This window comes from Hibiscus syriacus, unplaced genomic scaffold, assembly GCF_006381635.1.
Source record: "Hibiscus syriacus cultivar Baekdansim isolate YM2019G1 unplaced genomic scaffold, ASM638163v2 tig00116997_pilon, whole genome shotgun sequence".
Taxonomy (NCBI): Eukaryota; Viridiplantae; Streptophyta; class Magnoliopsida; order Malvales; family Malvaceae; genus Hibiscus; species Hibiscus syriacus.
This window is the reverse complement of record NW_024063513.1, coordinates 4,164,819-4,190,786: the sequence shown is the minus strand read 5'-3', so window position 1 is coordinate 4,190,786 and position 25,968 is coordinate 4,164,819. Positions and strand designations below refer to the sequence as shown.

The 25,968-nt window shown below is 36.2% G+C and overlaps 3 protein-coding genes and 1 pseudogene across 9 annotated transcripts; 1 reads left to right on the top strand and 3 right to left on the bottom strand.

Moving 5' to 3' along the window:
• The window catches only part of LOC120194465, a 29,679-nt pseudogene extending 27,713 nt beyond the window's left edge, over window positions 1–1,966 (bottom strand).
• A 431-nt stretch (window positions 1,967–2,397) lies between these two features.
• Window positions 2,398–7,064, bottom strand: LOC120194082 (WD repeat-containing protein 43-like). The gene is made up of 12 exons (XM_039196474.1): window positions 6,915–7,064; window positions 5,950–6,054; window positions 5,724–5,839; window positions 5,339–5,493; window positions 5,170–5,258; window positions 4,556–5,087; window positions 4,330–4,410; window positions 3,638–3,888; window positions 3,472–3,554; window positions 3,108–3,219; window positions 2,897–2,971; window positions 2,398–2,791 (listed from the first exon to the last, which is right to left on the bottom strand). Exons 1-12 carry the CDS (start codon window positions 7,002–7,004, stop codon window positions 2,615–2,617), a joined length of 1,866 nt encoding a protein of 621 aa, XP_039052405.1. The 5' UTR covers window positions 7,005–7,064; the 3' UTR covers window positions 2,398–2,614.
• A 2,377-nt stretch (window positions 7,065–9,441) lies between these two features.
• Window positions 9,442–12,634, top strand: LOC120194083. 7 transcript variants are annotated; one of them, XM_039196481.1, is made up of 4 exons: window positions 9,448–9,479; window positions 9,908–9,928; window positions 9,973–11,164; window positions 12,133–12,634. In XM_039196481.1, exon 3 carries the CDS (start codon window positions 9,993–9,995, stop codon window positions 10,830–10,832), a length of 840 nt encoding a protein of 279 aa, XP_039052412.1. In that variant the 5' UTR covers window positions 9,448–9,479; window positions 9,908–9,928; window positions 9,973–9,992; the 3' UTR covers window positions 10,833–11,164; window positions 12,133–12,634. The 7 variants fall into 7 exon arrangements, 6 of the variants coding, with proteins under 6 accessions (XP_039052407.1, XP_039052412.1, XP_039052410.1 ...); XM_039196476.1 differs by having other exon boundaries at window positions 9,442–9,479; window positions 9,908–11,164; XM_039196479.1 differs by lacking the exon at window positions 9,448–9,479 and having other exon boundaries at window positions 9,754–9,925; window positions 9,977–11,164.
• LOC120194084 (acyl-protein thioesterase 2-like) lies at window positions 12,482–15,245 on the bottom strand. The gene is made up of 9 exons (XM_039196482.1): window positions 14,986–15,245; window positions 14,785–14,899; window positions 14,086–14,122; window positions 13,843–13,912; window positions 13,641–13,745; window positions 13,224–13,374; window positions 13,049–13,131; window positions 12,869–12,962; window positions 12,482–12,780 (listed from the first exon to the last, which is right to left on the bottom strand). The coding sequence occupies exons 1-9, from the start codon at window positions 14,993–14,995 to the stop codon at window positions 12,696–12,698; spliced, it is 750 nt and encodes a 249-aa protein (XP_039052413.1). The 5' UTR covers window positions 14,996–15,245; the 3' UTR covers window positions 12,482–12,695.
• Between the last annotated feature and the right edge of the window lie 10,723 nt (window positions 15,246–25,968).

Sequence of the window (25,968 nt, the reverse complement as noted above, 5' to 3'; positions counted from 1 at the left end):
TTGTCACCACAGCTCATATAAGTCCCACTGAGTGACATATGAAATTTGTCCCGAATGACCTATGTATTTATCCCGAAGGACCACTGTATATGTCCCGAAGGACCGCGTAGACCCTCGACTCTTGGCATGCCAACTATACCTATAGCTCTCGTATTATATAACATGGGCATTATCATTTATACATTTCATATCACTTGTTCTTTCTCTTCTGTCACATACCACATGTATGTGTAATCATATATCTCATGTCCATGTAATCATATAAATTGTATCATATGACTTATATTATATATCATGTGTTCATGTAAACATGCAAGTTATATTTTGTTCACATTTGTTCATATATACATCACATAATCCTTTCCTATAGTTCATATTTTATTTTCACATATGGCATATCACATAGTACATATAATCAAGTATACATACATTTCATGTCATTCACATCCTTATAATCAATACTCCATACACTATAACTATTGGAAATAGACTTATCACAAGTCCAATTCCTTATAATCCTATAAACTAAAATGCACTCATAAGAATCATATCAATCATATAACATTTTAGGAGTCACTTCTTACCATAGTAACTCCGTCACTGGCTAATCGCAAGCCAATGTTCTTTGATAGCATAAGTACAATTAAATTGCACTCACCTTAGCCTTGCTTTGATTCAATCCTAATTCTTTGATTGTTTCGGAACTTGTTTAGGCTCAATATCTACATAAATATAACATTTCAAAACAATTATCAGAAGCCTAAACCTTAAACTAGATGTTAATAACTTACGCCGGTTTAATGAACCAAAATTTTATTTTTCATTTAGGGGGTATCTGTACCCCCTGCATAATCTGGAATTTTCGTTCAAGCCCAGAAAATCATTGTTCATGCCCGAAAATTCACTATAACAACTTAAATTTTTCATGTTTCATTCACTTTTCTATTCTTAACTCAAATATACATACTTAAACTAATTTATATCCATTTATTTCATCTTAAACCTCAAAATTCTATTCTCCATATAGAAATCAATAATCATACCAAATTTTCCATGTTATCCAAACTTAATTCTAACACTTCTAACTTCTTATTCTCATAGATGACAAGTCAAATTCAACTTATCAACTCTATTTCAAGATTTCATTCAAGAACTCAAAATCTTTAATCTCTCATATACCTTTCATCTTGTTGTTTTAGAACAAATTAAGTTTTCCTTAAGCTTAATTATCATCTAATGATCAAAATCCAACCTTTAATTCACCAAATAATCAAGTAAGTAGGAAACTCTCATTTGCTTGTATGCTCCACGGTGGAGAAAAGAAGAAGATGAAGAAGATGAGAGAAAATGAATTTCACGTAAGTTTCCCTTATTTTATAAGGGAAATAAAAATCTTTCTTGTCAAATGACCATTTTTCCCTTTAATTTTCTTAATAATTACTATAAACTTTTAGGACATATCTCCACATAAATCATTGAACTATTCAACTTTTTCACTTTAATCACCAAATTCCAAAATTTTACAATTTAGTCACTAACCCGTAATTTGGGATGTTACAATTCTTGTATGATAAAGGTTGTATATAAACTCTTATCAGTTTTGTAATTCTGTGAGAGAATAATGAGAAAACTATACATGTCTATGTAACTTATTTTTAGCTTTGAGATTGTCCCTATCGACCACTTTCATAGCATAAAGGCAGTGAGGATAGTGGGGATGATGATGATGATGATAGTTGGACTCGATGGCGGTATTGTTAATCTCACAAACATATACATTTCCCATACTGCCACCGCCTACTCGATGCAAGAGCTTGAAGTGTTGGATTTCGACTTGGCCATGTTCCGATAAAAGTTGGTCGATGGGTGCCCAAGCAGGATGGTTTCCTTTGTGGTTTGTGATTGGTCGAACCCAAAGAAGACGAGGATTGCTGTGTGAGGATGAATCAGGGCTTGGCGTTGCCATTTTTTTGAGAAGCTTCGTGTGTTCTTAGTTGAGGATAATGAGTCACTTCCCCCGTTTTATAAGCCTAATAAAACTAACCATTTTTTCCCTATGGAATAAATGTAAAATAAAAATATATTTTATACATTCGTTTGTTTCGAAATTTTGGGAAATATTTTAAAAAATAAATAAATATTATTATTTTTTATTTTACGTCAAAATCAAGTAATTTCCCGTCGATTAAAAAGATATTACATTGACTAAGATCATTTTATATGAAGATTTTTCTTTATATAGTAGCGTACAATTAATTGAGATTTCAAATTTTCTTATGCAGACGAAATTATGCAAATGTTTTCAATAGTTGAAAGAAGTTTACAGAACAGAACGTTGGTTACTGTTACATCCTGCAAAACTGATATAGCAGAGCAGCATCTGCAAGTTTGCATCAATTTTTTCCTCTCCTCCACTTATCCCGACTTCCTGCTATAACTTACTCGGCAGAATCTAAACTCTCAATTATAGTTTATGAGATGCTTCTGTTTGCTCTCCGCTAATCTTCTATGAAACAAGATCGTCTGAAACTAATTGCTTTCCCTTCCTTTGATGGTTATAAAATCACTTTATGACCTTCGAACAGAATGAACCCGAACCAATCGTAATTACTCATCAGTCACTCATATCATCAATCCCTTCGAAATCGCTGACCCCATCAGATGCTTCGCCATCTTCCTTCTCTTCATCGTCCGTTTCCATTGCATCTTCTGATTCCTCTTTCTCACTTTCATCTGTGTCCTCAAATACTACTGGAATCTTGCCATTCTCATCGACCTCATCCTCAACAATCTGTCACAAAATAAAAATACAAAAAATAAGAAGGCAGTTTGCTGCATAAGTCCCAAATCAAACGTCAAAATTCCAATCAACCAAAAATTTCAACACAACACATACCCCTGCATAAAGGAAGTCCAAGCAACTTGATATTTGAAGAGCTGATTCAAAAGTTGAGACTCTAGATTCAATAAGCTGCATAAAAACAAGCATTCACATTTTGAATATTGGTATATGATTGAGAGCGGACAGCAAAGATCAAAGTATATAGTTACCTATACATTACAAAAACAAAAAAGAACTATCCATGATTTGGTACTACTCATCTGACCTGATACAAAGAGTTCAGAGCAAGAATAGAGGATTCCTGAGACATGATTCCACTAGCATGATGTAGCAGTAAACTCTTTATCCAAGGGAGGGCACACGCCAATACTGCGCCCCTGCATTAAATTGGAAATATAGCTGACAAAAATTCAGCAGAGGTTATAAATGAAAAACAAGAGAAATATGCTGTCCAACAATAAGCAATGAGCCGCCATAAAGGAAGTGAGTAGGCTTTGTTAAAATCACCCTTTTCTCCAGGATCAGCATAAGGGAATAGGCTTTACATACAATTACAGTAGCAAGGAAAAAGAAAGAGTGGAAGTGTCTTGAACATAATTCATGGTTGATTGAAACATATAATACTTCACCTTGATTGAGTAATGGATACAAGAGATCGTAAAAGCTTGAGAACATCAGACGGGTTTAACTGTGATACTGAATTTGCAATAACCTGAAAAGGAAGAAAGTTCTCATATCAGCATCGCTGTCATACATATAATTCTGTCAACAAAAGATCTGTCACTATGAGATGACCTTCTCATCTTGAGTGTATAAGCAGTCTAACAGAAGCGCACGATCATCAGCATGCAGTGCCTGCTTAAGCAAAACATTAACTGAATCTGCAGTGGGAGGCTTGCCATGAGGAGAGGATTCTCCTCTTTCTTGGTTTTCAGTGGTTTCATTTTCTCCATTCTCTATTGAATTTAAAATTGTAAGTTTCTCAGCCATGGTAGGTTCATCTGGATCATCATCAACAAGGACTCCATCTACATTCTCTCCATGACCTATTCAAAAATCATACTGAAATAAATTTCAAGAGAAAGAAGAAACGGCTTATCTCAGAAGCTATTATAAAGATCTAATATGAATTAAATCTGTATAATATTTACACCAAAACAAAGCTGTATGTCATACTGTGTTCTCGGCATCACCACATTTGACATGTCACAAAATGCTTCCTGGGAAGACATGTTGCTCCAACCAAGGATTAAGAAACAATATGAATACTGCAATCAGTACTATGTAGAACATAATATACAGTGATAAGAAAGCAAGCAATCATATTTCAATACTTTACCCAGTCAAGAGTTTTGTCAAACATCAGTGTACCAAAACATATGACATACATGTACAAAAACGCTATGCCAAGTGTTTATCTATATATAGAAATTATGGTTTGGAAAAGAAGAAGAAAAAGGCATTCAGCAATATGCAGCACCCCTCACCCGTATCATTTGTGTCTTTTGTAGTTGTAAGGTCTGGATCAGAAGCAGCTCTTTTTTTATTTGGTTTTCCATTTGGATCAACTGCCATTCAAAATTATTGAAAGTTAAGGGGCAGCATATAATGTCAGACCATTCACAATAATATTAAGGAGCAGAAGAAGAAATAAGTAGAGTTTCAGAATCACGGATTATTAAAAAAAGCCATTCTAGGAAATTAATGTCCCACCTTTTAGCAAAGATGCCCCATTTTCTTGAATAGTTTCAGTCTGATCCATAGCATTTATAACAACATTCTCCCCTGCTTTGCTAACATTCACAAGAGTAAACTTTGGGGAGTCTAACCGGCCATAAGCAATAAGGGCAACAACCTCTTGGTCCATGCCTGAAGCATGTATTCTAGCAGAGATAATAGGAGTACTACTTTTCTTTGAGCCTGCACTCTTCTGCTGCTCTCCCACAACTTTATCAGTTTTTACAGTCATCTTTGTTGGTTTAGCATCATCCAGGGAAATGGTGTCCAAATTCCAAAGATATGCAATACCAGACTCCGAAACTGCTAAGATCACAGAACCACCTTCTTCACTACCACTGTTCTTACATTCAAATGCTAATGGAGGGTGGGGTATTGTAATAAGCGAGCCACCACTCAAAGTTTTGGAACTCAAATCACAACTCCAAAGTTGAAGATTAGTCTCCCCGAACCCTGATGTAACAATTGTCTTGGCATCATTGGATATGCTTATATATTGCACAGGATCCTGTGATAACAAATTAATCAAAAACCATCAATCCTTTGTGCATAATAGGTAAATCACCAAAGATGGCAGACAACTAACTCACTAAATCATCAGGAGATTTCAGAAGCTCTTTCCCATTGTCCAAGTTGACGACACGGATCTTATCATTGGCTAAAGCCAAATACTTCCCATCTGAAAAGCATATAGGAAAATAATTAACACAGGACAAAAGATGAGTTAACAAAGCAGTAACCATTTCATAACTTACTGACCTTGTGAAAATGACAAAGAAGAGATGGATCTTTTGGAAGCTTTGAACTCCCTTATTAAATCTCCATTTTCGGAGTTCATTTCAGATGCCTTTCCATTGCTTCCAATGACATACAGACTATGACCTTTGTTTGTGAACGAAAGACCCGCAATTCCACTGGAAAAAATGGAACAATATCAGCTAAACCATCTACTAGAAAAAGATAACCACAAAAAATTTCACATGCTTAATAGATTCACTCAAAATCATGTGCAAAGATAAAGAAGAAAAGAGACAAGTTTTCACCATCATCAAAGAGACACAAAACAAGAAGGTGTGATTAGAAGGATAAGATGAACCTCTAAGCACTTTGGCAACAATAATTCTTAACAAATATGGAATCATACCCAGGATAATAACCAATAGATGACCACTTCCTGTCACCAGCTAAGACATCAATAGTAAAGATGTCCCCTTCATTTGTCCCAAGAGCTAGTAAGCAAGTCCCATGCCCCTTTTTATGCTAAAATTTCAACACATACAACAATAGATTATTACAAACCGGTGTAAAAAGGTTTTAAGTTGAAAAAAAGAATGGACCATATAAACATCCTCAAGAGGATCTGAGGCTACCTTCTTTTTGATAAAACTGAAAGCCATACTGGAATAACTATTAGCAGGGTTAGCATCTGATTGCTTCCACTCTGCCAATAAACTCCCAGTACTTGTGCTCCATATCTGCAAAGGTAAAATGAATTTTCACGAATATAAGAGGAAAACGAATATTTATCAAATGCTTTCTACCGGGTAGCAACAATTGAGACCCCTAGAGTAAAACCTAAATAATGCAGAATCTTCGGTATGAAACCAAGATGGAAAAGTAAACATTCAAGCAAATAGGTGTAGTCCCATGTACACTCTATGGTACAAGAATGGTATAATTACAAGCAACCATGTCTCCAATTTCTATTAAGTACCCTATAATAAAGTTGCTAGCAATTAACAAAAAGCAACCTAAAACTTATTAGTCTTCATTTGACCTTATTAACTGCTATGATAATCCCATGGAATAGCGTCGACGTGAGAAAACTCAAATGACTATTATAGATAAGAAACAACTACCATTCCTTAGCAAAGATCATAATTTAGATTACTCGCCCATGAGATATATAGGAGGTCCATAATCCAGTCACTTGAAACAAGGAACTTATTCATTGGTTTGTGTATTTGCTTAATATCTCTTGCAACTAATCCAACGCAGATAAAACATGCAATAAAAAGTCATCGAATTAGAGCCGGATTCTTTGCACATGGTTACTTGTCCCGTTGTCTGAAGGATTATTTCCCTGCCACTATCACAGTCGATTTCACAACAACATTTCCGACATAACTTTAGCTCTTAAACCAGCCTCATTATTACTATCATGGAACTAATAGTAACACTAACTTCATATAAGTACAAATTTATACTCTTGCTTACATAAAAAGAAAAAAGAGCAAAAAAGAAAACCAACTATTCTGAATTATCGATAACAACCCAAATAAAAATTATATACAAAATAGCAGAAAAGAGAAATATAGGGATACAAGAAAATTACTTTGACGGTTCCATCGGGGGACAAAATGGCTAGGTGATCACCTTCTTGAGTGAAACATGTAAGGAGGGGTTTTACTTTCTGCTTTCCCATTTAAACAATAAACCCAAAGTCCTTTTTTCTTCCTTGAGACCAAAACAAGAGCTTTAAATTCTTCGGTTTTCAGTGCAGACTGCAGCGGAACTAACAGGGAAGTGAAATAAGAAGAAAAGCTACGCGAGTACGAGGGTTTTAGCCGGGTCGGGTCCGACTCAGTTATGAAAATTTGGTCCAATTATCTCCTCCTCTCGTTTATAAAATTTAGGGTAAACTACACCTATGATCACTAATGTTTTAGTTTTAGTTTTCCCCTATGAAGTTCATATAAAATAATAGTTAGATATTTTAATTTACACAAAATTTTATATATATATATATATATATAATATTTACAATATATAATATATAAATAGAATATGAAATTCGATGATTAAGTTGTTAAAATATCAACTATAAAAATCTTACTAAAACACATACAACTTAATTTTAGACTAATGTAAGACCATAAATGAGATAAGATAGATTATGAAATTACTCAAATTTAACTCAATCAAAGTTCGATAAATTCTTGATTGGAATAGACAGGTCGATTCAAGTTCTTAACAAGTTACTTTATACTCGACTCGAAAAGTTTGAGTGCAATTTGAAAAAAAACAATATATTAAAATTTTATTTTTAAAATGTTAAATTAATAATGATAAAAGACATTTATGTGTTTATTATTTTTTAAAAAATATAGTAAAGTTTTCATATACTTAAGGTCTAGGTTCGAGTTTGAGCTTGAACTTCAACTAGTTAAATTAAGATTTTTTTTATTTCAAGCTTTTTCGAACTTCAATTCATGATTTTGATTTCGAGTCAAGTTAGTGTGTTTTCGAGTCGAATCAAGCTTCATTTTAAAGTTATTCAAGTCGAGTCGAACTTAACAATACACAAGATCAACTTGGCTCATTTAGATCCCTAGACTTATGTAATTGAATCCATCACATATATATATATTCCACTGCTTTCATCCTCCGAGAACTAAATAAGAGTAACTAAGAAATACACAAGAATGATGCAAATTGTACTCCAAATAAAATTCAACATAAACTGAAGCAAGGTCAAGCTCTCAAAAGCTCCAAAGACCTTAATTTTCTTATGCATATTAAACTGTGTTAAAGAAGTACAAATGTTTCTAATACTTGAAAGAAAACAGGTTGCAGAAAGTTAACTACTTTTGCATCCTGCAAAACTCATGCAAATTGCAAACTCTTACTAAATTATAGGACTATGGGGTTTTCGATTTTTTTCGATAATAGAATGATGACACAAAAGGGTTAATCCCACTAAAGAATACAGATATGGCAACACTGCCTGCAAGTTGCATCAACTTTCTCTCCTACATAACACGTACCCCTGCTGCATAATGAAAATCTAAGCGACTAGACATTTGAAGAGTTGATTCAAGAGTCGAGACTCTAGATTCAATAAGCTGCATAAAAACAACCATACACATCATGAATGTTGGTATATGTTTGAAGGTGGCCAGTTGAAGATTCAAGTATTCCCATTTAATGAAAAAGAAGTATCCGCAATTTAAAACTCCCCATCTGATTTGATACAAAAAGTTCAGAGAAAGAAAAGAGGATTCCTGGGACACGATTCCATTAGCATGATGAAGTAGTGAACTCTTTATCCAAAGGAGGGCACATGCCAGTACCGCGCCCCTGCGTTGAATTAGAGATATTGCAGGTAAAACTTCAGCGGAAGTTGTGAATGAAAACCAAGCCAACTATGCTATCTAACAATAAGCAATGAGTCTCCATAACGGAAGTGAAAAAAGCTGTGTTAAAATCACTCTTTTCTCCATTCTCTATTGAATTTAATTTTTGTCAAAATTAAAATAGAAAATCGTTCATTTAATTTTCGTTAAAGAGAGATGTAATTTAAAATAACGAGGATTGGTCCAAGTGGTAAGCAACTTTATATCGTTTAAGTAAACTTTCAGATTCGAGTATTTGTGTATGTAAAAAATATCTACTGAGAAACTTACCCACCAAAATTAAGTGTGCGATCCGAGTCGGTACAAATTAAAAGGCTAAGTCTTTTAACTGGAAGATAACAAAAAAAATGAAATTTATAAAATTAATATTTATTTATTAAATAAACAATATTATTATAATTTGAATTTAAATTTTGAATCTAAATTTGATAGAAGATAAATAAAGAATCCGGCCATTTTAAAATTGGATGCGGTTATGATGGCAACTCGAGACAAAAAAAATGACGATTTAATGAAAAAAAAAAATTCAAAATGGAAAAACGGAACACCAGAAATGTCCACATAGATTAGCTTTGGGTAAGGACTTTTAAGTACATTTACTTATCTCTCTCCCAACAAGATGCCGACTCTTAAAATGGAAGAAGAAGAAAAAAACTGAGAAGTTTTCTGCACACCGTTTTCTTTAAATTGGTTTATTTTCCATCAAAACTCTCCCTTCAACCAAAACGAAAGAGTTTCAATTCCCCTGTTTCCAGAAATATCCGGTAAGCTCGAATCCTAAGCATAATCTATAATCTAATTTCACTAACGAATAATGTTATGATTCCTTTGGATTCATTGAAATTGCATCTGCGTTTATGATTGGTTTACTTCTGCTTTTTTTTCAATTTTTGATCGACACATTAGGTAATATTTTTTGATTAATCTCTGATATTTGGTTTTAATTCTTTTTTTTGGATGAAATTTTATTTGCTTGGCACGTACGATCATAACTAAATCTGGGTTTGTTTTTATATGCTACAATTTAGTTCCTGGATGATTCTTTTTCATGCTTAATGTATAATGAATGTCCGAATTTTTCCTTTTCTTGAAAGGGTTGAGGCGATGCAATTGATTCACATATTCATGCTTGTAATTTATTCACATATGTTGACTTTCGATCTCATAAATTTGAATATTATTATTATCCTAGGGATTCAAAGAGTGCTACTCTTGAGGTGTTGAAGAGAGGCAGATTTTTAAGATAATTGTTACTGAAAATTTTAAGTTTTAAAAAAATGCCAAAGGATAGAAGAGTTGGTTCCTTTTCTTTTGAACGCTCTAGGGTCTCTCCTTACCCGTGTAGTTCTAGGGGCAGGGATGCTAAGCTATGCCAACCAGAGAATCCATTCGAATTAGGATTCGGATCAGTTGAGGATGTTAACGAGTGGGAGGATGCGAGGTGCCCCATTTGCATGGAACACCCACACAATGTGGTACTTTTGCGGTGTTCTTCCTTTGAAAAGGGTTGCCGCCCTTTCATGTGCAACACAAGCTACCGCCATTCAAATTGTCTTGACCAGTTTTGTAAGTCATCGGTGTCGTCTCCTTCAACTGTTGTGTTACAGGAAATTCCTTTGGGAAACATGACCTATACTACTAGTGATTGGAGGAATACACCACCTTTCTACAATCTGCAAACTGAGGCTGGTAGTGATCTGCAGCCAAAGCTTCTTTGCCCTCTTTGTCGAGGAGATGTTTACGGCTGGAGTGTGTTAGATTCAGTGCGTCAGTTCATGAATTCCAAAGTTAGGGGTTGTTCTTCTGAGACATGCGATTTCAGTGGGACTTATGGTGAACTTAGGAAGCATGCTAGGTCTGCTCATCCTTTAGTTCGGCCAACAGAGGTGGATCCAGAACGACAGCATGATTGGACTAGGTTAGAGTGCGAAAGGGATTATGAGGACATGCTTAGCTCAATCCAAGTATTCTCTAGGGAAGAAAGTAATGGAGAAAGCCTTTCAGATCTAGAGGATTTTCGTTCTTGGTTGACTATTAATCTTGCATACTTGACACTTGCACTTGAGTTCATCAGTGATTCCAGAAGTACAGATGAAGATAGTTTTAGGAGGAGATAGGGGAGTAGGTGGTTTAGGTGATCGAGAGTCTGATCATGTTCCTAGGGAGAATAGTAGTTATGTATCTGATCGAGCACTACTTGGTCACCTCAACAGTGCTATGCCAGATGAGAGACTTCCAGGTAGACATCATGGCTCTCGGGGCATTCTCCAATGGAGGAATCGCAGTTCAACATCAGATAGAGTTTCCCAAGGGAGGCGCCAGAGTTCACAAGCTGATAGAACACGTCGTGGCCAAGGTGGATTGCGATGGCGAACACCAAGATGGTACTCCAATAATGGGCAGTGAGGGGAGCAGTGAGCACATTATTTAGTGATTCTCAATGTCGCAGGTTCAAATGCTTTTTTGCTCACTTTTAATATAATTTGTTGTTTCTCTAGCTGACTTTTATGTCCTTGTTCTTTTTTATGCTTTGTTTTTTTAACATTGCATATGGAAATAAAAGCAGGAGGTAAGGGTCAGAGTTTAGGTTTATTAAGTCGTTAGATTTGGAAGTAGAAAGCGAAGTTCTTGTTATCCCAATTTTTTTTTCTTTTATTTATTTGTCACAGAAACAATGTTTAATGTTAAAAATATGTATTTCGTGTTTGGAAATGTTATCTACTTTTGCAAAAACTTCATCTGTTCCCTTATGTTTTATAAGTTCTGATTATTTGCAGTGTGGTTATTGCTTAAAATGTTGTTGGAAATATCCTTATATTGGATCCCCTTACCCTATATCACGTGTATACAATTAGTGAACCCTTACTAAATAATGAATCCTCTGTCAAATGCAAGCTAAGACGTTAAAACTTTGCTTGTCGTATCTTCGCTAAGTGTTGCATCAATGGCCTAGGAAACAATAAAGACGAAATCCGGAAAAGAAATAACTCTCAAGTACATTAGAAGAAACATTATTGGTAAGATTCAGAAAAAGGAAACTACTTGTGGTGCAACATATAAGTCAAGATCCATGGCATCAAAGATGGAGGATTCGTTGACTGAATTAACAAGAACACTCTCTGTTGTTGGATCTGGAAAGTTAGTCCAATTTTAAGGGATTTTGTTTGGATCCTGGTTGGTTTTTAACATGAATTGAGAGCTTGATGTTTGATGCTTGCTAGTTTTTGTTCTTTTTTTTCTTTTCTTTTCCTTTTCATTTTTGGTTTCCGTATTCCGATTGGTGAGTACTTTGCTAATATTTGTGAAGATCATTCCCGATCTGTGCGGTATTATTCATTTTAATCCTAGTCTTATGGTTTTGTTGCATATAACAAAAATATTAAGTTTCTGTATATATATATTATGATTGATATTCAGAGCTTCTGGGATTGGGCTGGCACATGCTTTATCTCAATGAAAAATGGAGTTTTTGAGTTTGTTATGGTGATTCAGGCAGAGTAGGGAAGTTGCTTTTTCTGATCATACTGACTGCACAAGTATTCACCTTTATTGTAGGCTATATCTGGATGCTCTAATGGATTCCACTATGAAGATTGTGATCTTCCTTTTGGCAATAATCAGGTTGGTATATGTGATCAAGGAAGCAGCTTCGATTCTATATTATGGATACTGTTTTGCAGCTGGTTCACCTCTCCTCACTGCTGATATTGTATAAAGTGTAACTACTTCTACAACGAAATGTAGGCTATTGCGATCGACAACCTACTTTTAAACTGAAAATTGCATTCAAAACTTTATTTTCAGGAACATGTAATAAGACATTAAGGGATTCTATAAGGGCTAGTTCAACTATACAATATACCCTAGCAACCCATTTTGTTAACTACGTAGTTAATTCATATGCAGCTTGTTCTCCTTTTCCGCCACTATTATTTAGCAGTTGTTTCTCGTTTCAACTATAATCTGATGCCATGCTACAGTTAACGGGTTCCCTCGAGCCCCAGCCTTGCTGTAAGCCAAACGCAGACCTCGTTCATCTCTTTCGGGATTGTGTAATGACCAATCCTGAACACCCAAATTAACCAACACATAAGCTGGTGCATGGTTCCTTAATCAACAACGATCTAACTACTGTTATTGCAAAAGCGTATACCCTTCATAGGTTTTAAAAGTGAGGTTCCGGAATCCTGCTACACTCAATGAATGGGCAGATTTTTCTCCATGCTTGTAGGGGACATCATCATCACCTGCAACGGGGAGAGGATGTTTTCTAGAACGCCTTTGAACTATGAGATGAAGTTGCAGTATTTGCTTTATAGAGATAGATGCATACAGGTTCCATGGCAAAGTAAAATGGGCAAGGAATCGGCACGCCTTGCGGCTTCACGTGATACTTCTATTTTGTTCTTTAAGCCCCTGCAAAGCAGCACCTTTGGTTATCAATTGTGTTTTTGCATTGCAAAAAGAGGTCTGAAGCACGAAAGAATTAGCCCCGAAAGATGTAATACCTAGAACCAGGAAGCCATCCACTTAGTCCGACAACTGCCCTTAGGTTGATGGGGTACGGGTTGCCATTTCCATACCTTCCAAGCGCATAAGCAGTTGCAGAGTAGACGGCCATTGCTGCACCCATGCTAAAGCCTCCGATACCCACCTTCACTGTCAAAACGAAACTGCTATGATAAGCAAATGGTCAAAATTTTCTTCAAGTCCCTGTACTTTTTGTTCATTTGGAATGTGCTCCTATTTTGTTTCTAGAATTTTAGTTATCTACTTTTCAGATTTAAAACCTAATTCCTAATGTTAACCTTTGGGTTCAACTTAAAGCATTTATTTAGTTATTGTTGAAAGAAATCTATGTTCGTTATAGTGTATTTTTCTTTTTTTGAAAATGGCAGATGGTTAAAAATGAGTCTTTAAAATACCATCAGATGGCTCTGTTGACAACAAGTTTGCAACATGTGCTGCAGAAGCATCTAAACCTTCCCAATCATGCGGACCATCTTCTGAGAGCTCACCATCATCAAACCCTGTTGCAGCCATTTTAAATGATTTGTATCAGTGCCAAAGCATTCAGAAGGCTTTAGTTACAGGAAATTACGATCAAAATGGTGCTTATTATCTTACATGCAGTGCAAGGAAATCCCCCTAGTACGGCCACCGGACGAGTGGGAGCAGCGGGGCAAATCCATTTTATCTAGCGCATAGAATCAAGATGAACACATGAGAATTGTTATTATACGTGTGTGGAAATGGATATGATATATAATCTTTCAATAATTCTCCAAATACATAAAAATATTCATGTCAAGAACATAACTGTATCCTTTGTTTTGTAAACAAGTCCGGATAACATAAAAGCGTACTTACATTTGGAAGAGGAAGACTTTCCAACAGCTGGGACCAGCTGCAACAAAACGAGAAATAAAGATTAGGATGATGTCACTTTTTTCTCTAAACTATAGGGGAAAATGCAGTATGTAAATGCAACAGGGGATAAAGCTTCTGTAACTTTTACTGGGATGAGATGAGAAAAAAAAGTGTAAACTTGAATCAACAATTTGAGCTTCACTGCATTGGGAATAAATAAAGAAATCCAGGAGCACATATAATACTAAATAGAAATGAATATCCTCTTCGTCAAAGCGATAAATTAGGCATGAGAAATCAAGCTAATCCTTGGTCCCCCATATGTGAACATGGAATGTACTCTTCCTTCATCCAACTTACTCCATGTAAGAGTCCAATGAAAAGAAAACTCAACAACTGAACAGTGAAGAAGAAAAACATTGCATGATATGGCCCCCTCCTACAAGCAAAACATGATACATGATTTTTGCTCGAATACTGTTTGGATAGCATGAAGCTGTATGTCTGTATCCAAAAGCTGTCATGTTTGAAAATTATGATAAGTTGAACAGTTAAAATAGTCTCCATTCAATGAATGAAGTTCACAGAAACAGTGATTGACAGGCATGTTTCTTCAGCAGATTGTTTCTAGTAAAGTGAGGAATGCTAGAGTTTGTAAATCCAAAGATGGGTTTGATAATGGAAAAAAGGAAAGTTGACCTTGAACCATTGTCACCAAGGCCATGAAGCCAGACGATGGTTGTCTGGTGTTTCCCTTTTGGTCGAACAACATGCGTCCTTCCAAACTCGAACGTCTTTCTCGCAGTTCTACTACCTGCAAAACAGCATAAAAAAAAGCCTAGGTTCAAATAACATAAGCATTACAAGAAAACTTATAAATGAATGAAGAAAGGAACAAACCAGAGCCCATGGCATGTTGTGAAAGCTCATGTTTTGATTTTCCGAGTTAGTACTGCAGTGAGTTGAACCAATGAAGAAAAACCCAGAAGGGTGTTGCCTATTTATAAGCAAGAGGGGCAGTGTGAAAATGGAATAAATATTGAGCACTACAGGCTACTACTACACATTGCCTAGAAAACTCAAAAAAAGCCGGGAGGGGAAGAGCATCATTGAGAAGGATAAACACAAAAACTAAATTGGTTAAACAAATATACTTCTCTTTCGAATATATAGTTGCGTACATCTGTAACTCCATCCTTCCCTCTCCCATTCTTGAATATATATATATATATATTTAAGTATTGGGAGAGAGAACTAGAAGCTCCTGATAATTGGTAGGAAAGTGATGGGAGTTTTGAATCTAATTCTGCTTATATCTTTTTCTTTCTTCTGATTTCCAGCGTTAATGCTAATAAAAACTATAGCAAAATCCTGGAGGAAAGACGTTTATAATACACGTCGCAGAGAATTTATCGTTTTTGATTTTTTTCTTATTCCAAGAATAAAAATGTCACCTTCTTCATGTTTCATTATTGTCCTGTCCCTGTCTTTGGGATGCTTTGTTTCCTTGCTTTTACCTAGTGAGGAAAATTTATTTGTTTTAGTGATCTGATTAAAAAGTTGTAAAATCAAATACGTTCAAACTGCAATTTTTAAAATTAATATGATCCGTTGAGTTGGGCATGGAAAGATCATACATCTCCACCAGGATATAAAATGGCACGTGATTCCCAGCTTTCAAAGACACTGATATGAGGCGAGGGAATATATTTTGGTTACAAAAATCAAAGGGTGAGGAATTATCAGTGGATTGAATTCAGGTTCAGTGTTCCACCGAAACCAGAATAATGGTTTCAAGAATTCCTTCAATTCATAACGCCAGCAACCATACATTATTATCTGGCAATGCTTTAAAAAGTTCACCTAAGAAGATCCCGCGATTATCCCAAAAGGAAAAAACCGTATCACCTGAAAATTGGAAGGCAAGCAAGCTCTATATATACCGGAACCAATTTTATTCCAAAAGGTGGTGCGGAATACGGCTATCGGATAGAGCAAAATCGCAACTGATAATTTGAGAAAATAAAAATGAAGATAAAAGAGACACAAAATTTACGTGGAAAACCCCTAAATAATATAGGGTAAAAACCACGGGCAACGGTAGAAGAATTTCACTATGAGAAAATAGGAATTACAACATCTCTCGATCGATCAAGGAGAAAACAATGATAATTCTCTCTTGATAAAAAGGAGAAAACAACTCTCAAGAAACTCTCTAAATTCTCTCTAGTATTGGAAGAAAGCTAGAATGCTTTGGGATGGTTTTGAAGCTAAATGAGCTAGGGTATTTATAGTTGAAGCTTAAGGACTAATCTTATAAATACCCTAAAGTACAATGACTAAATTGTGTAATTTACCCTTTACCAAAAATCAACAAAAATACAACCTTTTTGACAATTCCACCATTCGGTGGAATTATATATTTTTTCTCCCAACTTTCGGTGCAAGTTGCACCAATTTTCAACAATCTCCCACTTGAAGATTCGATTGGAACAATCTTATCTTCACACTATTCTTTCTACCTTGTACCTTCATGTTACTTACGTTTCTGACAGGCCACAGGAGGATCGACACCAGGTAAATTTATCAACGTTGATCGCCTTCGTCATGAAATCTGCTATGTTGTCTTTGGTATGGATCTTCTGCATATCTACTGTCCCTTTTTTCACCTTTTCACGAATGAAATGGTACTGAACTCGTATGTGTTTTGTCCTTGAATGAAATGCTAGATTCCTTGCTAGATGCAAGGCGCTTTGACTGTCACAAAATAGAGAGACATACTCTTGATTGTGCCCAAGCTCCTCCAATAGCATCTTCAACCAAATTGCTTCTTTACTGGCTTGTGTAGCTGCTACATATTCTGCCTCTGTTGTGGATGTAGCCACAACTGACTGCAATTTTGAAACCCAACTTACAGCTCCACCAGCAATTTTGAACACATATCCTGTAGTAGATTTACTTTTATCCAAATCTCCTGCATAGTAGAATCTACATACCCATTGATTAATAAGTTTGATCCTCCGTAACATAATGCAACATTTGAGGTCCCTTTGATGTATCTCAGAATCCTCTTTACTGTATTCCAATGCTCTTTGCCTGGATTTGCCATGTACCGACTAACCACTCCCACTGCTTGTGCAATGTCTGGTCTTGTGCATATCATAGCGAACATTAAACTTCCCACTGCTGATGCATATGGTACTCGAGACATCTTCATCCTCTCTTCTTCACTGCTAGGACTCATACTGGAGGATAATTTGAAGTTAATAGAAAGAGGGGTAGAAATTGGCTTACAATCTTGCATGCTGAATCGTGACAAGATTTTCTTCAAGTAATTCTTTTGTGAAAGCCAAATCTTCCTATTACTTCTGTCTCGGTGAATTTGTATCCCTAGAATCTTGTTTGCTGATCCCAAGTCCTTCATTTCAAATTCCCTAGCCAGTTGTGCCTTCAATTCTTCAATATGATCTTTGTTGGGTCCTGCAACCAACATGTCATCCATATACAACAGCAAAATAACAAAATCGTTATCACCAGACCTCTTGAAATAAGCACAAGGGTCTGCATTAAGTCTGTTGTATCCAAGGCAAATAATGAAAGAATCAAATCTCTTGTACCAACACCTCGGCGCCTGCTTTAGACCGTAAAGAGATTTGTTCAACCTGCAAACCAAGTTCTTCTTTTCTTTTTCTTCAAAACCTTCAGGCTGGAGCATATAAATTTCTTCTTCAAGATTTCCATGAAGAAAAGTTGTTTTAACATCTAGCTGCGCTAGATGTAAGTCCAATGTAGCACACATTGCCAAAACTACTCGAATTGTTGTTAGTCGAACCACAGGAGAAAATATTTCATTGAAATCAATACCTTTTTTTTAGCATATCCTTTGACCACCAGTCTTGCACGATACCTCTCAACTTGATCGTCACCATTTCGCTTGATTTTGAAGACCCATTTGTTACCAATTGGTTTCCTTCCTTGTGGTAGTGGCATAAGGTCTCATGTATTATTTTTATGAAGGGCTTCAATTTCTTCTTGCATCGCCATCATTCACAGTGAAGTATCTGAGTTGTTTATTGCCTCCTGGTATGTTGATGGCTCACCGTCCTCTGTTAAAAGGCAGTATGAAATATTACCTTCTATAACATAATCTGAGTGCCAATTGGGATGTCTTTTTACACGATCTGATTGACTAGTTGTTGGAGCTTCAGAACTCTCTGGTTCTTGTTCATCATGTGCTGGTTCTGCTTCAGAAGAATCTCCTTCTTCAACCTCTTTTTCCACATGTATCTGCGTAGTCTCTGACTTTTTAGCACTATCATCGTCTTCTTTTCTTTGTAGTTTATCCTCTACAAAGATAACATCCCTGCTGATGATCACTTTATGGGCAGTGGGATCCCACAAGCGATACCCCTTTACTCCATCAGCATACCCCAAAAATTTGCATTTCTTGGATTTTGGATCAAACTTTAAAATTTCTTGGAAGTTGTACATCACGTACACTATACTTCCAAATACATGGAGGTTTGAATAATCAGCTGATTTTCCAGTCCACATCTCCATTGGTGTCTTCAGCTCTATTGCAGTTGATGGAGCTCGATTCACCAAATAACAGGTGGTATTGACTGCTTCTGCCCAGAATGATTTTTCTAGGCCTGCATCCCTCAACATTGCTCTTGTTCTTTCTAACAAGGTTCTATTCATCCCTCTGCCACTCCATTTGTTGAGGAGTGTTCGCCACTGTGAACTGTCTTTTGATGCCTTCTTTCCTGCAAAAGTCATCAAATTCTTTGCTTGTGTATTCTCCTCCATTATCTGTTCTGAAACACTTGATCTTATTTCCAGAATCAAGTTCCACCCGCGCCTTGAAGTTTTTGAAAGTTGAAAACACGTCTGATTTTTTCTTGATAGGGTACACCCAACATCTCCTGGAGTAGTCATCAATAAATGAGACAAAGTATTTTGCTCCACCTAGGCATGCAACTGGTGCTTGCCATACGTCAGAGTGAACCAATTCTAGAACATTTTTGCCTCTAGAATTTGATTTGTTGAATTTCAATCGGTGCTGCTTACTTGTTATGCAATGCTCACACAAAGGAAGTGTTACATTTGTTAAGCCTAGAAGTAGTTTTTACTCCACAAGGACTTTCATTCCTTGTTCTGACATGTGTCCAAGTTTCTGATGCCATAGCATTATAGAATCTGAACTACATGAGGCAACAGAGGCTTCTGCTTCTAACAATGTCTCTCCCTTCAGTATGTACAAGTTTGCAGCTATCTTTTCACCTTTCAGCACCACAAGCGCTCCACGGAACACCTTCATGATTCCTTTCCGTGTTTCAATCTTGCTTGCATTATTATCCAACAATCCGTAGGATAATAAATTTTTCTTTAGGCCTTTCACGTGTCGCACAACTCGAACAACTTTAATTGTTCCATCATACATCTTCAATTTGATGGTTCTCACGCCAATGATCTCTAAGGCATGATCATTGCAACTATACACAGATCCTCCTGTGACAGGTTCATATTGATGGAACCATTCTCTTCTTGAGTCATGTGATATGTTGCTCCTGAATCAATGAGCCATATATCTGCAAATCTTTTTTTGCCTTCCACGGTGGTTGACGCTTCACAGCATAGAGCATCTCCATCATTTGAAGTGTTTGAGGTATTACCTTATGGATTGGAGATTTTATTTAGACTCCAATAATCCTTTTTCAAGTGACCCTTCTTTCCACAGTTGTAGCACTTTAAATTCTTCTTACTCCTCGACTTCGATCTACCATGTTGTGACTGCTACTTTGGCCATGTTCTGTTGATCTCCCTCTCATCGTTGTCAACGCTTCTGCTTGTTGTAGATTTACTTGTCTGTCTTCCTTGTTCTTACGCCGATTTTCTTCTTGTAGAACAGCATCTGCAACGTCATCGAAGACTAGACTGGTGACATTAATGTTTGTCAAGTTGATGATGAGTTGATCGTACGAATCTGGTAGACTTTGAAGTAGAAGTTCAGCACGTTCTTGTTCTCCTATTTTACAGCTTAAAGATGTAAGCTGAGAAATAAGGTGTTCATTGTATTTAAGTGTTCTGTCACTGAAGTAGATTCTGGCATACGGAGAGTATACAATTTCCTCTTAAGGAAAATTTTATTGTGCAACGATGTGGCCTCGTACAATTTGGTGAGATGATCTCATATCTCCTTAGCTGTCTTTTTCTCCTCGATGCTTGCCAATACTTCATTTGCTAATGCTAGATGAAAGTTTTCCATAGCATTTCCGTCCATTTCGATCCATTTGTTGTCATCTGCAAAATCCACCGGCCTTTCACTGATAGCCGCTAGACACCCGTCTTTCCTCAGGATGGCCTTCATCTTTAATTTCCACAATGAGAATTTTCTCCCATTGAACTTTTCAATATCAAATTTCGTTGCCATAACTTCTTTTACGGATAGCTCCCACTATTTCACTATCATGATAGTTCTCTAGAACCTTCAAAGAATGGGTAATAACTTCTTACTTTCTTATGTTGGAGGATCCACCTTTTGGTGGCAACCACAAAGACAATAATCAGATATTACACACTCTAATCTAGCTCGGATACCAATTGTTGCGGAAGACGGCTATCGGATAGAGCAAAATCGCAACTGATAATTTGAGAAAATAAAATGAAGATAAAAGATACACAAAATTTACGTGGAAACCCCTAAATAATATAGGGTAAAAACCACGGGCAACGGTAGAAGAATTTCACTATGAGAAAATAGGAATTACAACCTCTCTCGATCGACCAAGGAGAAAACAATGATAATTCTCTCTTGATAAAAAGGAGAAAAACAACTCTCAAGAAACTCTCTAAATTCCTCTAGTATTAGAAGAAAGCTAGAATGTTTTGGGATGGTTTTGAAGCTAAATGAGCTAGGGTATTTATAGTTGAAGCGTAAAGACTAATCTTATAAATACCCTAAAGTACAATGACTAAATTGTGTAATTTACCCTTTACCAAAAATCAACAAAAATACAACCTTTTTGACAATTCCACCATTCGGTGGAATTCTATATTTTTTCTCCCAACTTTCGGTGCAAGTTGCACCAATTTTCACAAAAGGAACATGCTGGAAATTACAGGTTAAACGGAGCTGGAAGCATAAGAATGTCATTTCATTCATTTTACCTAATTGCCTTACTGGAGAGATGGAATCTCAGGACTCTGCCACTGCCGATAACAAACCGATGAATGAAGAAAGCAACAAACCAGAGCCCATGGCATGCATGTTGTGAATAGCTCATGTTTGGTTTTCCCTGCGGTTAGTGCAACATTGAAATGAGTTTGGAAACAGTAAAAACTACGAAACAAGGCACCTGCTAACAGCTTTTGATATATCAGCATCGTAAAAGGTAAACCATCAGCGTATAAAAACCCAACAACGAGAATCACATACAAACAGAATACAAGAATGAATGCAAAGAAAAAGGACAATTTTCAGTATTTAAAACTTGATCTTCCATATTAGATGAATACACAAGTTCTTCGATTGTAATACACATTGAAAGACACTACGTACTAAACTTTGTGCCAAAAGGATCGTCAGGATTGTTACAACAAAGTAAGTAAAAAAGAAACAGAATGTCAAATTTAGCCACCATGCTTACAAGTTACAACAAAATACTCCTCAATTCGAATCTTCAATAACATCACGAGAAAGTTAACTCATTAAAATCAAACAGAAACACGGGAAGAGGAGATATCACCTCCGGATCAGCAGCAAGCTCCTGGCGCTCATGACCAGTGGCGATCAGGCAGCATTACATACGTCCTCTACCCTCTTTTTCACACCAGTATCTGCTATACACCCTGCCGGCGACCAAAGGATGAGTACGTGACATTTGAATCCAAGTGGCGGCTGCGATTTAGAAGCTGATCCGTATGGAGATCTGTCTAGCTATGGGTTTGAGTTGTGAGATCTGCGGTCCCGACTTGTTTTGAGAATTGTTGGACCGATGATTTATTAATTGACCAACAGGTTATCCCAGTCACGGACTTGAAGTCATAGTAGATGAAACTGTAAGCCTTTCTTCCTTTCGTAGAACTGATCGCACGATAAACTATAGTGGTGTACGAAATGATGCTCTTTAATTGTAGCGATGCATTGAGACGCGGAGAAGGAAGTTGTGGAATTGCGATCAGATTTTCCGTAGGAGAGAAATATGAAAGCTTGAACTGCGTTAAAAGATTGAAATTTCTGCTTTCTCAGAATCTCATGACCAGCGTTGAACTTGGAGGCATTCGTAATTCGATATGGTTGTTTTCTTCTTTTAACATTTTTTTTTTTGGATTTGATGAAAGTGGTATAGTTAAAATCTACATTTACGCAACGTTTGCTCAATTCTTATAATGGCCTTGGATGAACTCAGTTTATTGATTAGATCACACCCAAAATTGTATTCTAATTCTAATTATTTGATCAAATCAAGACCCTATAACAATTGGGATCGCAGGGACCCGCAGACTTTCCGAATTTAGACGTGCAAAGATCTACAGTAAGATCTTTATCATTAAAACAGATACTATAATTCTTCACGTCAAAACAAAAGTAAGCGGAGTACAGGTCCCACAATAGACGACGGAACGGAAATGAAATCACAAGAGTAAAGCTAAAGAGTAAAGACAATGCATCACCGATCATTACGATCCAACGGTCTAAAACCATATTACAACCATAATCAACCGTCTTTTCCCGGAAATAACACAAACATTACCCAGATTTCCGACGAACGTAAAAAACAACGTAGGAGAGGATGATTCTACATAGATTTCATTTCGACAAACTATTTATACTTGCTCGATAATTATTGGACTTCATTCAATCACTTACCGGTCAACCCGACGTATCAGACGCCAGGCGAGACGCGATAGCCGAGTGGTACATCATATCGTGAAACGCCGCGTTCTCCATCGTCTTCCTGCGAAGTTGTTTCGCTTTCTCCTCGGTGAAGCACCCGGTCGTGCATCTGAGTCTAGATCGACCTGGATCTGAGTCAGGATCCGGTAAATTTGACTTTCCCTCCGCTTTGAGGCCGGTATGCCATCACTAATGTATCGGGGTTGGAGGACCACCCGAAGAGAGGAGCCCACCAAAGGAGGAAGAACGGGCTTTTTACAACTCAGATCATGCCTTTGAAGTGAACCGGAAGATGCCCGGATCGGGGCCGAGAGGGATAATGCAAGAGTTGTCGCCATTGGGAAAGAAAGAAAAGAGTTTCTCAGCGAAGAGGTAAAGGTTTTGGTAAATGGAGGAGGAAGAAATCCGCTATTAGTTTTTGTGGATAGAGATCTCGGCAAAATATCACCTGCTTTCTAAAAAAGATAGGCTCGTTAGAACCTCTTACGATATGATGGTATATAGGGCATAGTCGAAATTTTGGCCAAGTGGTAGGTTGGTTACAGTAGGAACGGCACGCAGGAGATTGAATCTATTTGAAGATTGTGAAAATTGGATAAGATAGGACACGTGGAGAACTTGGAAGAGCGTTCAGGTGGGGACGACCTATTTATTTATTTGAAAACTTCTTTTTATTTATTTATTTTGGATGTGTGTGCGCACTTTTTTGTATGGTAAGCTGTCGAGAGAAAGTGTTGAATGGAGACTTGACGGAGGTATTTTACCTAAAAGCCAAACAAATTATTTTAATTAATTATCAATTAGAAAAAAAATACAAACAGTTATGAATAGCAGTTAAAAGCTCCTTTCATCGATTATAGGACGAGAAATTTGTTCTCCTAAATATATTTATATCTAAATTTATTTCTTTTCAATTTTATATTGTCAACGATTTCTAATTGGTAGTATTATACATTCCTTTATTAATTTTATTTTTATTAAACTAAAGTTATATAAAATATATTATTTTAATATTCAATCATCATTTTATTGTAATCGTTGATGTTTAAACTCAATATCTTTAAATATACAACCATTTGTTTAACTATTAAATAACTTGATTTGTACCTATAATTTTTTGTTTTATGTGCATTAAGTATCGTTTGTATTATAACTGTGTTGATATAATTTGTTAAAGATTGTAGACTAAAATTGTTTTTAAAAAAAAGAAAAACTATTAATTTAAAATTATTAATTATATATAATGATATTTTTAGATGTTTGGATGCAATGGTTAAAATATCATATAATGATATTTATTTTATTTGATATATTTTTAAAAAATGTTTGGATCGATCAATTGGCCCGAATATTGCAAAAGGAATTTATGATCTGCTTTGGATTCAATGTGGATCAGATCTGGTTAAGGCAATTTGGGAATTTTGTTTGGCCCAATACTTTATGCGGGTAAAATAATTAAGCTATTGGGTCTCCCCAAACATTATTTAGCAAAATACACATTTGCTATAGTCCATACGAAATGAAATATTATTTTTTTAATGGTTCACACGTAGTGAGTCCCATGTGAATCATTATTTTAATGGTTTATAATGATTCGTCACGTCGAGGTGACTAGTCTATTAAAAATAATTTTTAAAAAATTATAAGAAAATAAAACAATATCTATGAAATTCATCACGTCGAGGTGATGAGTTCCTTCGAATTAAAAAAATTAGTCGTTGGCTAGTCGTTGTTCAACGGGCAGACGGGCAACGATCACTTGGAACTCGTCACTGGAGATAATTTAAAAAAATGAAAATTAAGAGAAAAATCAATTTATTTAAATTTTATGAAATATAAGTAAATTAATTGTAAAAAATAAATTTTTACATGAAAATACAAAGAAAATTTATGTCTTTTAAGTTGTTGACGATGTCACGGAGTGGTGAAATGGTAATGCCACGGGGTCGTCGAGTACGCGGGGTCGTAGGCCTTGATCGTCGTATTCTTGTCGAGGATGCGTACCCAACACACTTTGCGATCGACCTTCGAAATACAGTGATGGATTCATGACATTTGATGTCATCATCGCCGTAACTACTTCGACTTGGTTGTTACTTTGTTGACCATATAAAATATGGTACATGTCACCCGCAACTGCATGTTCTATCGAAGATACTTAAGTATACTGCGGTGCATCCCATGAACCTCTAATCCAAGTTGGTCGAGTCTCGGTTGAAGTATGATATAGAGGAAAGAAACTGAAACTAACCTGATATGCATGATAGTACCCTTCAACCGCAGATGCTGAAGCGGAAGACGACGACGACGATGTTTTCTTATGGACTTGATGTATATGGCCTGATGATTTGCCATTCTTCCCTATCTTCTAGTGTCGTGAGATATGATTTGCCATTTATTCGTAAAGCAATAGATAGTGAGAATAGTTGAAATCTAAGTCTAGCTGTGTAATGTCGATAGGGGAGTGATAGTTCACACTGATTCCATAGGTTGATGTAGTAAGAATGTTGTGTCGGCCAATTTTCATCATCTTTCCCACACGTATCGATTGTAGCAACACATCCATATCAACCTCTATTTGCATAGGAATCGGTAGGTGCGTCGCAAACTGGCGCATCACTCTATTAGTCGCGTGCCACTCAACAATCTTTGATGCAATAACGGCATCACGACACACCATAAGTGGGACCCCTCAATAAATTGCCCTGGTAATACCTGTTGGATCTCCTCGTCAACATAGGGAAGCCAAGAGAACTGTAAATATCAAATATCAAAGTTAGTATATATAAAGTTAAAAAGATTCAAATGATAATAACAATTCCGTATGTCATACCGCGAATCTACCGCCAATGTTGCTCCTCATCCGTATGTCTCGTGCAATGGCACCCGCCAACTCGTCTATGATATTTTATGACGCCATCTAAAATATTTAAAATAAAAAAAATATAACCAAATATATAAATAAATTTATGAATTCAAAAAAA

Coding starts and splice junctions, on each gene's coding strand:
- LOC120194082 (XM_039196474.1), bottom strand. CDS start 7,004: ATGGGAAAGCAGAAAGTAAAACCCCTCCTTACATGTTTCACTCAAGAA. Junction 6,055..6,914: donor CCCCCGATGGAACCGTCAAA/GTAATTTTCTTG, acceptor TTACCTTTGCAG/ATATGGAGCACAAGTACTGG. Junction 4,411..4,555: donor TGGGGCATCTTTGCTAAAAG/GTGGGACATTAA, acceptor TTTGAATGGCAG/TTGATCCAAATGGAAAACCA.
- LOC120194083 (XM_039196476.1), top strand. CDS start 9,993: ATGCCAAAGGATAGAAGAGTTGGTTCCTTTTCTTTTGAACGCTCTAGG.
- LOC120194084 (XM_039196482.1), bottom strand. Junction 13,746..13,842: donor GGGATTTCCTTGCACTGCAT/GTAAGATAATAA, acceptor TGGCTGCAACAG/GGTTTGATGATGGTGAGCTC. Junction 13,375..13,640: donor GTCAACAGAGCCATCTGATG/GTATTTTAAAGA, acceptor TCGTTTTGACAG/TGAAGGTGGGTATCGGAGGC.